At 37.7% G+C, this 15800-nt stretch overlaps 1 protein-coding gene across 22 annotated transcripts in view; it reads right to left on the minus strand.

Annotated features, from left to right (window-relative positions):
• The window catches only part of DENND1A (DENN domain containing 1A), a 542897-nt gene that overhangs the window by 409976 nt on the left and 117121 nt on the right, over nt 1-15800 (minus strand). For 10 of the 22 annotated variants that reach the window (XM_054501505.2, XM_054501502.2, XM_054501500.2 and 7 more), the window contains one exon: nt 823-866. The exons of the other annotated variants lie outside the window; for them this stretch is intronic. In XM_054501505.2, coding sequence (XP_054357480.1) covers nt 823-866 — 44 coding nt within the window. The remainder of the gene's footprint in view (nt 1-822; nt 867-15800) is intronic. 22 annotated transcript variants of the gene reach the window in all.

Raw genomic sequence — 15800 nt, forward strand, 5'->3', positions numbered from 1 at the left:
ACATGTGAAAGGTTTTATAAAGTTGTCTTATTCAGTGTAATCAAGAATGCTTTTATTTCAAAGCTGCTTTAAAAAGTATACCAAATTGCATATTTGAACTAAAAATGTAAGGTGCCCCAAAAAAGCTACAAAACATCTTCAATATCTCTCAAGATAGAAACTAGAATCCTGAATGTATAACCTAGAACTAATTATAAAAAATGCAGCAACATCAGAACTTCAGCACTATCTTGTGAGTAAAATCGTTCCTTCTACCCCATTCTATGCTTGCAGAATGCTGTCAATTCAAGATGGTAGAGCCAACTGGCCAACCTTAACTCACTACCCTCATCAGCACCACCCTCACCCTTAAGTCCATTTCTGCACGTGTATCTTCTCCTTCCAGTACTACCATAACACATAATTTCATCATCTATTTCAAATTCCAGGAAATGTTATAAACTTCCCTCTTCCCTCTTTTTTGTTACACTGCTTCTTGACTCCTGAAATAGTATTTTTTAAAAAAGTTCACAGGCAATCCAAAAAGGATTTCCTAATGAAGTGCAGACTGTAGCATACCTCAAAGTGAAAAGTAAAATTTGTGATAGGTTTTCTTCCTTATTTTGTGTTCATTTTCTCCCTGAAGGAAACACCCCAAATCTAGCAGCAATATTTTCAGTCCTACTTCAATACATTTTACTTTTTGTCTTTGGTTCCTAATTACTGCTTTTCTTCCCTTCTAAAAATTCATTTATCTCTTTCAGTAAAAAAGAACAGTAATAATATGTTGAACAACTCTGAAATAAATTTTGTCATGTAAAAAATTAATTACGCATTCCGAACCTGGTCACTGTAGTCCTCCGGGAATTGCCTCTGCACCTCAGGATCTGTAAATAATTGACAGATAATATTAATTGGCTTTGGATTAGTGAGCAAGCAGAGGATCACACATTAATATTTGATCAGAAGATGATAGCAGCCCTGGCAGGGGATCCAAGGGGGGCAGCTGAGGCTGCTATGTTGATGAGCACAAGGAAGGACTCGGCAAGGCACTCCCATTACCCTCCTCCAGAAATATAAAAAAGAAAAATTTTAAAGACCTGATGCTACTGTTAACTTTAGACTATTACCTAATGCAAAAATCTTGCCAGCTGCAAATTGCCCTCAATATATTTTTCCAGAGAAAATGAGTCTTAAACCTGCTTGACTTTTCTTCTCTAATCAGAAGCCTCCTTTGCATAGTTACAGATGTGGGCTTGATAAACCACCTTAAGCACTGGTTTCAGACTGGGGAGAAAGGGGGAGTGAGAGAATTCTTTCAGGAATAAATGCAAAACTCATCACTTTAATAAATGAAATATATCCTTCTCAAAATGCTTATACACTCTTATGAAAACGCAGATAAAACTGGATGGAAGTTTTCTTCAGAAAAGGACCAATGCTTTTGGCTTGTCAGTGTAAACAAAATATCATGAAAAAATTACTTTCCAGCTGACACAATTAAACTTGCTCAGAAACTATACAAATATATGGCGGAAAATACCTTTTATGACCACCTATTTAAAATGGAGTTACTAAAGGGATCACTTTATTCTTAAATCATAAGCAAGATGATCCAGTGCCATCTTCTGTAAGTCAATACATTTACTATCGATTAGGAAAACATTCAATCATTTCTAATAAGGAAAAGATTTGATTCCTTTGAGACATGTTAAGGGAAGTGATCAGAGGTCAGAATAATATCTACTTGAGAAATCATGTATCAATTCAAAGGCTTATGGAAAATCATAGATTTGAGGGTCTCCTGTCTAATAGTGATCACAATATATGCTACCCATGGCTACCTTTAAACACCACACTAAAACACTAATTTACATCCTTGTGAAAATGAATCCATGTAAAAGTTCACGCAGTCCATTTCTTCAGTGAATAATCAAGAAGGGAAAAAACTAAGGGCCTATTCACAAACTACTAGGATCCTAGAAATACCAGTTTTCAAGTCATTAAAACCAATGTGTATTATTTTTTAAAACCCAAGACTAACAACAAAAGCAGGAATATTCAAAAGGTTATGCCAAAAGTAGAGCTTCTCAAAATGAGTGGTGCAAAAAAGTTGAAACTATCTGCAAGTGATTTCAACTCTTGACATGTATTTTGGTTGACTTAAAGCTGGAAATCAATTTCTTTCTTCACCCTCATCTTCAACTACTGGGAAGGAATCAATGATGTGTCTAGACCGACTAGAGAACTCTGGACTAATGCCCCTGCAGTACCAATTTAGGGCTTCCCTGATAGGCAGCAGTTTCTTCACTTGACCTGTCTTTGGCCTGAAGGACTGAAACTGCCCAAGGACTCAGCCCTCGTGAGAGAGGAGGCCAGCGAGCACCAAGAGTGTGGCAGGAAAAGGACTAGGCCGGCGGAGAAGAATTCGCCAGCAGGAGACAAAGGGGCAGCCTGTTGCCCAAGAATCCTCTACCAGTGTACAGTGAGGGGAAAAGGGGGTGGACAAAGGGGAACAAGGGGCCTAAAAAAGAGGGCAGTGGCTATAATTCCTAAAACATACATAAATAACTTAAAATTTGGTCCAGAGACCCAAAAAATGTAGCTCTAAGCCACTGAGGGACATAATAAAACAGAGGTTGGGAAAGCCAGTAAATCATCTAAGGCTTATTCTTTTTCTTCCAATTGACATGTGGTTTAACACTTATTCTTCAACTACCAAACTTCATACAAAAATTACTCTCATGCCAGTCGTTACTATCATGCCCTCTTTCTTGCAGTAATTTGTGCTTCTCGGGAACTACAACATACCCATGAAAACAAAACCAGAGACTATTTTTCTATCACCATTTTGTGAAAGACTATATGTCCGAAACCAAAATTTGTAGTATATTCTTCAATTTTTAAAAATACCATTCTTATTCATAGGTGGCAGATGGCTCTTAAATCTTTTCAGTCAACTATATTAATAAGAAACCATAATAAACTCATTTTAAAAATATTTTTGATTAATATATACAACATAGCATTGAAAAAAGCATGGGAAAATCAATGAAAAGAAAAAAAATCAACCTGTCTTAACACACTGAAGATAAAGATGAACATGGAATGCCAAGAAGGAGGCCATTCAAACTGTATCATTCCAAATACTGCCTCAATGGAAAGCAACATAAATGCCATCAATTAGATTCCTTCAATTGTCCTAAGACTCTCTAAAATGAAATTACCAGGTTTTAACAGAATAACGTTCCAAGATAATACATGCATTATTAGTTACTATGATTCAAGCATACAACTTTTGGTTTCTTTTCATTAAGGCCACTAACATTTACAAAAAACAAACTTCATAGGTCTTTAACATTCACCAAAGCAATATAATACATTTTTTAAAAGAAAGAAAGAAAAGCAATGCTTTTTAAAACCAAGTCAACCTATAAAGTTCCATTCAATTAGCTCAAAGATTCAGTCCCATAGTTCATAAAACTACGAAAGCCATTTTGGAAAGATTAACACAAAAACTGCAAATAATTTATTTGAATTTTCTTAAAATGTCTAACACAGGAGGCTGAAATCTTTTTTCACATTGAGTCAATCTCAATGCCATAATGTCACCAAAATATCGACATTGGAAACATCTGAGTTAAAAAGGTCCAAATACAATCTGCTTTTCTCAAGCAACACAACACCCGCCTTACTAACAGTTTCAGCATGGCACATGTACAAAACCTAGCACCCTGCAGTTAAGCAAACCGCCTTTAAATTTTCTGTCTGGCAGCAATCCACTTGCGTGTCTGTATGTTTTTACAAGTACTCTATGTATTTCATTGCGTCAGCTGCATTTCTTTGAGTTTTAAATGGTCTGGGAACATTTTATGAAATGTTCTATATCTTTATATGGAAAATAACATACACTGGAAAACTGTGCATCGATCTAATATTTATATATCTATTTCTTTATCCACCATTCAATGCTATAATTGCTAATGTTCCAAAACACCTTCTCACATTCATAAGTTCACCATCAAATGCAGTGTCACCAAACAGCTAACTTTCAACACAAAAATCTGCAGGGAAGAGTACTACCATGGAAGAAAGTAACAATTTGCTTAGGCGATTGGCAGTAAGAATAGAGTAATCAGCGTATGTCAAGCTTTTACCCAAGAATTGTCCCGCTGACAGAAAATTAAGAATCTAGTGGTACATAGCACACCCTTCTTTCCTTATCCTTTTCTCTCAACAACTTTCTCCTACTTCAGGCAATAGATAACTCACAAACTTAAAAATCAATGTCATCAACTCCCAGGAAAATACTTTGCAACAGGAAAAAAATATTGTATTTAAAATACCTTGCTAATAATATGTACACTCTAATAGAGTCCATGCATCTCTTAACCAAAGAGGCAGGTGGCTCTCAGACAAGGTTTCGTATCATGTCATTGTGATGTCACAGCACCATGGCCATCAAAGAGGCTGTCCCCACAGAAAAGTGGGCATCACTTTCACTGAAGGCCACAAGAAGTATTTCCATATTTAAACACACACATTTCACAGTATAGGACTCCCAAAAGCACAATCTCACTCAGGCACAGAACATGACCATGCTTAAAAAGCTATGTCTTCACAGCAGGAAAAAACTGATCTCCTAAACAAACATGTCTAACATTTTTTCTTTTAAGAAAGGCTAATCTTCTTCCATCTCTTTCCAGTCTTCTACTATACATACTTTTAAATCTTTAAGATATACCAGATTGCCACAGAATGTTTAATTAATAACAAGAGTGTGGGCAAGACTTACTGGAAAGGTGCTATAAATTATTTTACACAGGCTCCAAAAACCCTGAGTTCTGCCTTAGGCTTAAAGTTCCTAGAAAACGTGGTAGACAGATCTTTTACAACAGAAATGCAAAATAATTCATAAAAGTGCTGTGGTTACGTATGAGGGCTCATTTGTACATTGGTAACTCGTATGTGTACACACACACACACACACACACACACACACCTTACCCAATTATTTTCCTGTTTCCCTCTGTCATACCAATGACTTCATTTAAAGAGTCAAGGCACGACATATTTTTTAAGTGATTAAAAAATACACCGACTTCACTTTGTACAAAACACATAACAACTGCATACTAACCAAACGCCATTATCTCCTATAATAGGACCTCTTTTAGGAAATTTAAGAGAAACTGCAAATGTAGCAGTTAACACGGGAATTTACACTGCTTTCACTTTTAACATGTTAGGTATTCAAGGCAGAAAACATTACATTTAATGCCCGCTGAATTTACCCAATCATTATCTCTAGGATATTTCAGTCAATAAGAGACAAAATATTGAACATATTTAAAGCTTACAATTACAAAATCTGCCCTTTAAGAAGCAGGACTTTAACATTAGCTGTAAACCATATAATCTCATTGTTCAATTTCATGGAGTTTGAGATACTATCTTCCTCTCCCCACAACCATAAATGTTAATCCAAGCTGTAATCAGATTTAATTTTCCAGATGAGAAGATGGGAATATGCTGCAAACAGGATAACAGTCCACTCACTACACTGCTCTTTCGCTAATGACATTTCCAAATTTTATACACTAAAAATGTAGACTTTCAGAAAATAGTCTAAGAAGTTGTATAGTTTGAGAACAAGCTCAAATTTTCCCCAAAATACACCCAGAAATAAGCTTTCTTTTAATCCTCAAGAAGAAAATTTTTTTGTATTATGCAAAATTAAAGTTTCTTGATAAGATGACCGCAAACTGGACTGCATTAAATATAGCGTTTCAAGGACACTAGTAAACTTACTAAAGCTACAAAAACTCAGCTTCATTTATTTTACATTGTAAAATACCTGACTCATTAGGTTAGCATTTTGTAATAACTAAACACAATTATTCTAGTAAATTATATTGTTTGATTGTTAAAATTTACTTGTTACAAATAACATATTTTTGAAAAGAATGTTTGAAATGTTTTAAAGAGTTTAAAAATCACCAGCACATTTTCCTTTTTTTGACAATGAAACAAAAAGGTTTAGGTTGTTTTTCCTTTTAAATTTTTTTAATTAAAAATACTCTTTTCAAAAAATACTGATTCTAAAATGCAGATTTGAGTCTAAAATTTGAAAGACGTCTAATTCATAAATTAGAGAAAAAAATCATTTTGAAGGACTATAAATGAACATTTATTTGGATTCCATGTACAAATGAAATTTGTTACTTAAAAAAAATCTATTCCAGGTGTAACTTTTTGCTTTAGCACATGAAGGCTATAAGACATAAAAACTTTAAATCATCCCAATTTTTAACCATGAGTCTAGTCTAGCATTTTCCCCCAATACTGGCATTTAAAATATAATCAAATGCAATTTCACAGCAGCCAGCCTGATAACATAGGAACAGTTAACCATCAACACCCATAATAAAAACACAAATAACATTATTCAAGGAAAGACAGCAAAAACCCACCTCAGTATGGCAAGCAATGGAGCCATTCACATGCCAGATTCCTCCTCAGACTAACATATTCTGCCTTTCAGACATATCCTGCTCCGATGTGACTATTTATGCATAAACAGCAGACACTGACCTATTGTTTTCAGTTGTTGAAGTTATGAATGTAGTACAGTTACCAATTAAGTGAATCAACAAGTCCTAAATGCATCAGCTGTTGTACAAATAATGAGTCCATTGACATTATACAGTAAAATCTAGGGAGTTTCATCTTTCTTTCTGGAGAATATGGAAGGATTTTAACCAGCAAATGCCACTACTTACTGATAGTTTGAAATATTTTTTATAACTTCATCTACAAAAGGAATATAAGTCTGATCCTTAACCAAATTTATGCTATGTGAATCCAAAAATCAAACATAAGTGAAATTCCAAAGGGAGCTTTAAAATGCAAAAGGAAGGGTAGGGTGTGCTGGAGGCAAAAAAAAAAAAAAAAAAATCAAAAGGATATGTTCACTTACATTTACCTTTTTCTCCACTGAATATCTTAGTTTTCAACTTTCATTATTACTTAAATTTAAATATTTGAAATTTTAAAAAATTACTTCAAAATTATTGGAAACAATTCCTAAAATCTATCAAATTGATAGATAATTATAGATGAGTTTTTTTATGATTATAATCTCAGGCTTCCATGTAATTTCTCTATGAGTTAGGATTCATTTTATTCCTACTTGTTTGAATGAGTAACCTGAAGTGTCACATTTTTATGCCAATATGAATAATTACTTTATACTTTGCCTAAACGACAGCTGTGCCCTTTATGTATTACAAATATGACATCACTCCATATGGTCTTCATAAATAGATGTATCATATCTGTCAAATTTGGTGAAAAGAGATAACTTATTTATTCAAATATAAAAAACTATTGATGGAACACCCACTATTTGCCAGGCACTGTGACAGGCATTTTAGAGAAATTTTCTGATTTTACCTTCCTGACAAAGCTATGCTATAGAGACTATCAAATCAATTTTATCATAGTTAAAGAAAGCAATAGGTTATCACTTGTCCAAAGTTAGAAAATTAGTAGTCACTCGTGGAACAAATGCTCTGCTGTGGCTGGCCCTGTTGATAAATAAGACACAGTCCTCACCCTCCAGGAGTTTACAGTCTAGCCCTAATGGAGAACACACAGAATTAAACAAGCAGGTACCATGGGGCTTGGTAAGTGTGATACTAGGAATTAATCAGCACAGGGGCATCTGGCCTTGTCCTAAGGGGGCAGAAAAAGGTTCCACGAAGAAGTAGTAGAGCCAGGGGTAGAGTCCAGGACTAGATCAGGGCTCATCCCATGACACCGCACGCCCACTTCTGAAGCATATACAATATAGTGAATAGGTCTGAGGCCAAGTTCCATGTCTTACTTAACTTTGTCTCCTACAAAATGTCTTAACTGTTATAAATACCAAACAAATAGTTGGACTGTAATAGAATTAATAGAACAAAATAAACTCATTAAACACCCTGTGTCTCCAAGTGGATAAAAGGCCAATTTCCAAACATCCAAATGAAAACAAGCCTTTGAATGCTATAGACTTCCTAAAGATCACACTGACATGTCATAAGCACACAATAAATATTAGTTGTTGTTATATTATTAACCCCAATGGAGAAATAAGCAAGCACTATAAATTCGATGACTACAGATGTATAGGTGTGCCTCAAATTGGAAATACATGTGTTCCTGAAATAAACTTTTATAAACCCAATTAAAATTTTCCCATTGCCTTCTACCGCTTACTTAGAAACACTATAACTTTATCAGAAACTGATTTTCTCTACATTGTCAGTAGTTCCAAAATCTTTAAGCTACAGTTTATTTGCCTCCTGGCATCTGTTTTGCTAATGATCTGTAAACATCAAATACACGAGGGACTTCCCCGGATTTACAGAAACCCTGAGGTGAATCTGTATAAATTGAAGGACACTTCTGCTAATTCCTTTGCTTTCTAAGTTTGCATACTGGGTTTCAGGAAGAGTCCCACTAAACATTTTTGCAGTAACAATTATAATACTACCAGCGACCTCTTATTGAATGCTTAGGTATACCACTGCCATAGGTGGCTTAATTTTTATCCTATTTCATCAAAACGACTCTTCCAGGTAAGTAGAAGCTCTCTATTTAATAAATAAGAAGAGTGAGGCTCACAATGAACAAATTCAGAGTTAAGTAACAGAGCTGGGATTCAGCCTGAATCCATCAGGCTCCAAAGAATCCAACACTGGCTTTTCTTTTTGGTTTTATTTATTTACATCCTCCTGTTGATCTGTCTTCTAGTCATTACTGTGACTCAACAATAAGAATACATCTGGACAAATAACTACAACATGTTTTCATGAAACAGGCCTTAGCGGATTATGAATGAGAGCTTTCCAATTTCTTTATTTATAGTCCTCTGCCAAGTTCAGGATATAAATAAAATGACTCCAAAGTAACTAGCACTCTATTCAACTAGTAAATACAATATTTAAAAGATGAATTCATATTAAAAACTTGGAATAATTTTGAAGGCTAGAGTTATCCTTATCTCATCTATGAAAAAAAAATTGCTAAACAAATAGAGTAAATAAGAACACAGAGAAAATGTCTTCCTACTTAAGAAAACATGTTCTCATTGTGTGTTCTAAACCACAATGAGAACCCCAATGCTGGAGTTCCCATTCATACAGGAGAGACAATGCAGACATCTCTGCAGGGGAAGCACATGCCCATCAAACAGAGCCTTCCTTACACCAAAATCCTGTCTTCCCCACTCCACCCTGCTTCCAGGGAACAAGCCACTGCTGCCTAGCCTTTATCTGTACCATTAGAGAAGAAGTGCCTATGTCCTTTGAGACTTTTGTTGTTGTAGTAAAATATACATACAATTTACTATTTTGACCATCTTTAACTACCATGTTGTGACATTAAGTACATTCACATTGTTGTGCCACAATCACCACTATCCATCTCCGGAAATTTCTCATCTTCCCCAGCTGAGACCTTGAACCCATTAAACACCAACTCTTCATTATCCCCTTCTCCCAGCCCCTGGCAACCACCAATCTACTTTCTGTCTCTATGAATTTGAATAGTCTAGTTACGTGATATAAGTGGAATCACTTAGCATAATGTCTTCAGGGTTCGTTCATGATGTCGCATGTGTCACAATTTCCTTCCTTTTCACAGATGAGTAACATTCCGTTGTATGTAGATACCACATTGCTTATTATTCCATCAGTGGACATATGGGTTATTTCCACCTTTTGGCCATTGTGAATAATGCTGCTATGAACATGCATGTGCAAATGTCTATTCAGGTCCCTGCTTTCACTTCTTTTGCATATATATCCACAAGTCAAATTACTGGATCATATAATAATTCCGCATTAATTTTTTGAGGACCTTTACCATTTTTAATGTTTTAAGACCTTTATGTAGTAAAGCTATCATAACAGCCTACAATCCTTAGTGCAGACATTAAGACCAACCCAGCCAATTTCATCTCTGTGTCTTAAATATAAATCCCTAAACCTGGCCAGCTTAATCATTTAACTTTCCCACAAAACTTGACATGCTCTATTCACCTTTCTCATCTTCCCACTATCCCAATCTTTCAAAAGAGGCACTTAGGCATCACTCATAAATGTGACCAATTGTATATTCTTACATGAATTAACAGTCAATCATACCAACACTTTTTAAGAATTCAAAAGACAAAGAACTATGTCTTCCATCAAAAGTACACTGAATTTTTAATGAGGTTGCCACAGGAACAGCAAAACTGGCACACTCACGTCCATGGCTCCCCAACTCACAAAACTAACTTGCTTTTGGCACTCCTGGTCAGCCAGAAGCAAAACTTGCAACCTCTTCTAAGCTCCCTTTACATCCTTACCTTCTTACTGCAACTGAATGCTCACTTCCTCTGGGGTCCTTTCAAGAGTTGGATGTTTCTTTCCTACCTCTCCTCCCACTGGCCTGGAGGTGGGATAGACGGCCTCTGTTCATTAGAGCCACTTACAGGCCATTCACCTTCCTTACTCTCCAAAACCCTAGATTTTAACCTCTGGTCACCAGACCATGCCCTCCTCCCTACCACCACCAACGCCACCACCACCATTCTGCTTTGTTGTCACCTACTAATTCCAGGGTTATTCCTCATCCTTGACTCTTGGGGATCATACTGCATTGCCACTCACTCTAACACCACTCCCACCACAATCTTCCCGATTTTACTATTCACACAGATGATCCTTCCAAATCCCTGTAACTCTTGATTCCTAGGCCACTCCCCACAACAATCTCACCCTCTACTCCTACGGTCACACCCTAAACTCTACCACTACCAATAATTGAAATCCCCTTACTAATCACAAATTTCAAGCATCTCAGTCTCCAACCATGACCCACCTTCTCTCTTTCCATTCAACCCCTATAGCACTGTTCCTTCTTCTATTCCACAGGGGCATATACTCTATCCATCTTTTCACTGCCTTTTTTTTTTTTTTTTTTTTTGAAACAGAGTTTCACGCTTGTTGCCCAGGCTGGAGTTCAATGGTGCGATCTCAGCTCACCACAACCTCCACCTCCCGGGTTCAAGCGATTCTCCTGCCTCAGCCTCCCAAGTAGCTGGGATTACCGGTAGGCGCCACCACGCCCGACTAATTTTGTATTTTTAGTAGAGTCGGGGTTTCTCTATGTTGGTCAGGCAGGTCTCTAACTCCCAACCTCAGGTGATCCGCCCTCCTCAGCCTCCCAAAGTGCTGGGATTACAGGCGTGAGCCACCATGCTCAGCCCTTTTCACTGCCTTTTATCCACCTCAGGTCTACACGATTCTCCTTACATAGCTTAAATTCTATTGTTATAACTGTTCCTTTATAAACATTCTCATCTGCCTTGTGCGTCTTTGTCATCCTCTCTTGGCAAACTCCAGTCGTTGTTAAATCCAACTACCCGCCTGCACCCATATAGCTAACAGGGGGTCCATTTTCATAGCTGTTCCATGTGTACTTGTAAACTCCTGACACCTTTTAGTTAAAGGTATGTGGCTGGACAAAAACACACAGCTATGCTGATTAACCTCACCTTAAATCTGTGGTTAGTAACTGTAAGTGAGCTTTAACGCAACTCAGTAATTATACCACATTTTCCTTCATTCATTCACTTTCTCTTTCTCTCTCTCCTTGGTGACTATTTTATACTTTCTCCTCTTCCCTCAAACCTCAAACCTTCTCCAACCTAAATTGCCAATGATTCCCTTACCTGCCACTTCCCTGAGAAAACAGAGGAATCAGAAGAGAACTCCCACAAGCCCCACCACCACCTCTATTCTCCCACCACCTCTGCCCCACAGACTCTGCCTTCATTTTATTACATGTGCCCCTTGCAAAGGTCCTTTGTCCACTTGTGAAAGAGGACCCCATCCCCTTTTGCCAACTCAGACAGAGCTCCACCAATCCTCCTGTTTTATTCATTTTACCTCTCTATAGGATCTTTCCCATCAGCATAGAAACATGCTGTTATTTCTACAGATATTTTTTAAAAGGTCAAGCCCACTTTCCAACAGCTACCACCCCATTTCTCTCCTTTTCTTTGTAGCTACATTCTTTAAAACAGTGTCTATACCCACAGTCACCACTTTGTCGCCTCCTACTCTCTTGGACCCATGACAACCAAGCTTTCACCTCACCGCTTCTCTGAAACTACTCACATACCAACAGCCACACCAATGACCTTCTTTTACTGCTAACATCAATTATCAATCTTTAGTCTTGATCTACAAGCACCATTTCACACCCATGATTGCTTCTTCCTTGATACGGTTTGGCTGTGTCCCCACCCAAATCTCATCTTGAATTGTAACTCCCATAATTCCCACATGATATGGGAGGAAGTGGAAGGTGATTGATTTATAAGGGTGGGTCTTTCCTGCGCTGTTCTCGTGATAGTGAATGAGTCTCATGAGATCTGATGGTTTTAAAAATGGGAATTTCCATGCACAAGCTCTGTCTTTGCCTGCTGCCATCCACATAATACGTGACTTGTTCCTCCTTGCCTTCTACCATGATTGTGAGGCCTCCCCAGGCATGTGGAACTGTAAGTCTCATTAAACCTCTTTCTTTTGTAAATTGCCCAGTCTCAGGTATGTCTTTATAGCAGCGTGAAAATGGACTAATACACTCCTGGAGTCACTTTCTTTCTTCAGGCGGCTTCCAGAGCATCCCACTCTCCTGCCTTACTGGCTTCTGCAGGCTCCTTGCTGATCTCTCCCTATTGAAGAACCCCAGAACTCAGTCCTTGGACTTGACTTTCTTTCCTTTGCTGGTCCTCTTTCAGTCCTATCACTTCAAATATGCACTATCAATTTTAAATTTATTTCTCCAGCTCCTATCTCTTCCAATTCCAGACTCATTTATCTAACTGTCTACTCAACATCTCCACTTGACATCTCAAATTTAACATATCCAAAACAGAACTCCTGATCTTTCTCTCACATCCCAGAGCCAATGTATCAGCCACTCCTGCCAACTAAATCTTCAAAATATATTCAAATTCTGACCATTTCACTCTATCTCCACCACTACCACCCTGATTTAAGTCACCATCATTTTCCACCTGGATTAACTACCAATAGCCTCCTAACAGGTTTTCCTGCTTCTGGTTCCAATTTCCTGTAGTCTGTTCTCAAATAGCATCTAGAGGAATCCTGTAAAACTCAATACAGGGCCTCCTCTACAACGTCCTCCCTTCATCAGCATACCTCTGCACTCACTTCCTAACTCTCCTCTCCTAACTTGTTCCCGCCTTGCTGGTCTGCTTGCTGCTTCTCAAACATGCATACCATGCTTCTACTTCACGGCCTATACCCTCACAATTCACTCCGTCTGATAAAATATCAAGGAATAAGGCATGTGCTTTCAGGTTTTATTCACAAGCTAGTTTCCCAATGTGGCCTTCCTAATCACCTTATTTAAATTTATAATTTTCCTATCCCCACCATTCCTCATTCCATTTTCCTGGGTTATGTTTCTCTTTAGTGCATTTCACCATGCAACATACTATATACAGGTAGAGTATCTTCTCTTTTTCAAAATGCTTGGGACTAGAAGTGTTTTTTCAGATTTTGTAATATTTCATATACATAATGAGATATCTTGAGGATGGGCCTCAAGTCTAAATGCAAAATTTATATTTCATATACACCATATAAACATAGCCTGAAGGTAATTTATATAATTTTTTTTTTTTTTTTTTGAGACAGAGTCTCACTCTGTCACCCAAGATGGACTGTAATGGCATGATCTCAGCTCACTGCAACCTCTGCCTCCTGGGTTCAAGCGATTATCCTGCCTTAGCCTCCTGAGTAGTTGGGATTACAGGCGCCCACCACCATGCCCAGCTAATTTTTGAATTATTATTAGAGTCAGGGTTTCACCGTGTTGGCCAGGCTGGTCTCGAACTCCTGACCTCAAGTGATCTGCCCACCTTGGCCTCCGAAAGCACTGGGATTACAGGTGGGAGCCACTGCACCATCCTATATATTATTTTAATAATTTTGTGCATTAAACAAAGTTTGTACAATTAACCATCAGAAAGCAAAGATGTCACTGTCTTAGCCACCCATGTGGACAATCTGTGGTTTGGTATCACCATCATTCCCAACTGTGAATTTATATGCTACCAATAAGCAATTATTTTCTTGTACCTATTTACATATAAGTACCTAACAGTAAAAAATATGACATACTGGTTTTGGGGGATTGTTTTTTGTTTTCAGATGGAGTCTCACTCTATCACCCAGGCTGGAGTGCAGTGGCACTCTCTCCTCACTGCAACCTCCACCTTCCAGGTTCAAGTGATTCTCCTGCCTCAGCCTCCCAAGTAGCTGGGATTACAAGCACCCGCCACCATGCCTGGCTAATTTTTGTATTTTTAGTAGACACAGGGTTTCGTCATGTTGGGCAGGCTGGTCTCGAACTCCTGACCTCAAAGGATCCGCCCGCCTCAGCCTCCCAAAGTGCTGGGATTATGGCCACCATGCTCGGCCAACATACTGTTTGTTTGTTGTTTTATTGAGACAGAGTCTCGCTCTGTCACTGAGGCTGGAGTGCAGTGGCGTGATCTTGGCTCACTGCAACCTCTGCCTCCTGGGTTCAAGCGATTCTCCCGCCTCAGCCTCCCGAGTAGTTGGGATTACAGGTGCCCACCACTACGCCCAGCTAATATTTGTATTTTTAGTAGAGACGGGGTTTCACTATGTTGGCCAGGTTGGTCTCGAACTCCTGACCTCAGGTGACTGCCCACCTCGGTCTCCCAAAGTGCTGGGATTACAGGTGTGAGCCACCGTGCCCAGCCCTGACACACTGTTAATAGAGTGAAAAAATAACATGTTCAGAGTAACTTGTGACATCACATCAGCGCTCAGAAAGTTTCAGATTTGGGAGCATTTTGGATTTTCAGATTAGGAATGCTTAACCTGTACTTATTATCTGTTTTCCCCTCTTAAATTATACACTTTATAAAGTCAAGGATCTTTGCTTATTTTGTTCACTACTATATCCCCAGCACCTGGAAAAAGGCCTAGCATATAAATACTGAATGAAAAAAAGAAGGAATGAAGGAATAAAGGGAGTAATACCCTTTCTTCTCAAATACCTCTTTTGGCAACATGTACCAAAAGCATTATCAATGTCCTCACTCTACACCCTAGTAATTCCAAACCTTAAAATCTATCTGAAGGAAATAGTCTGAAATGTAGGTACTTTTAAAAAATTTTTTCAAGCATCACTGCAAAAATTGAAAGAGTGTTAATAAGTTCAAGTGATGCAATATTTACATCACCATAACATGTGGAAATACATCATTGCATTATGAAGAATTAACTCAAAATACAAAGATTTATCATACTGTAATAGCAATTATCATTTTTTAAATGTTTTAAATCCAGACTAAAAGTTAACTCATCAAAATATCTAGCCATGAGTGAGTTGTAGGATTACTGGTGATTTTTTTTTGGCCTTATATTCTGAATTTTCTATATTTTTAATAAGATTCATAATTTTTTAAATGAACTTTGCAAATAAATATGTTCCTGGGAAATTAGATTTACATTACAACAGTTTATAATGTCCCCATCTGCCTCTTCCAGGAATCCATCCCTGACTATATCAGCCCACATTTGACTGGTCTCCTCCCTAAGCTTCTGTAATATTCGCTACTTTGGCAGCATAATAAATGACTAAGCACCTGATTATGCACCTAATCATTTCCTGTCTTCGACTGTTAATTCTTTCATTTAAGTACTTGTCTCCCC

Source organism: Pongo pygmaeus, chromosome 13 (genome assembly GCF_028885625.2).
Source record: "Pongo pygmaeus isolate AG05252 chromosome 13, NHGRI_mPonPyg2-v2.0_pri, whole genome shotgun sequence".
Classification (NCBI taxonomy): Eukaryota; Metazoa; Chordata; class Mammalia; order Primates; family Hominidae; genus Pongo; species Pongo pygmaeus.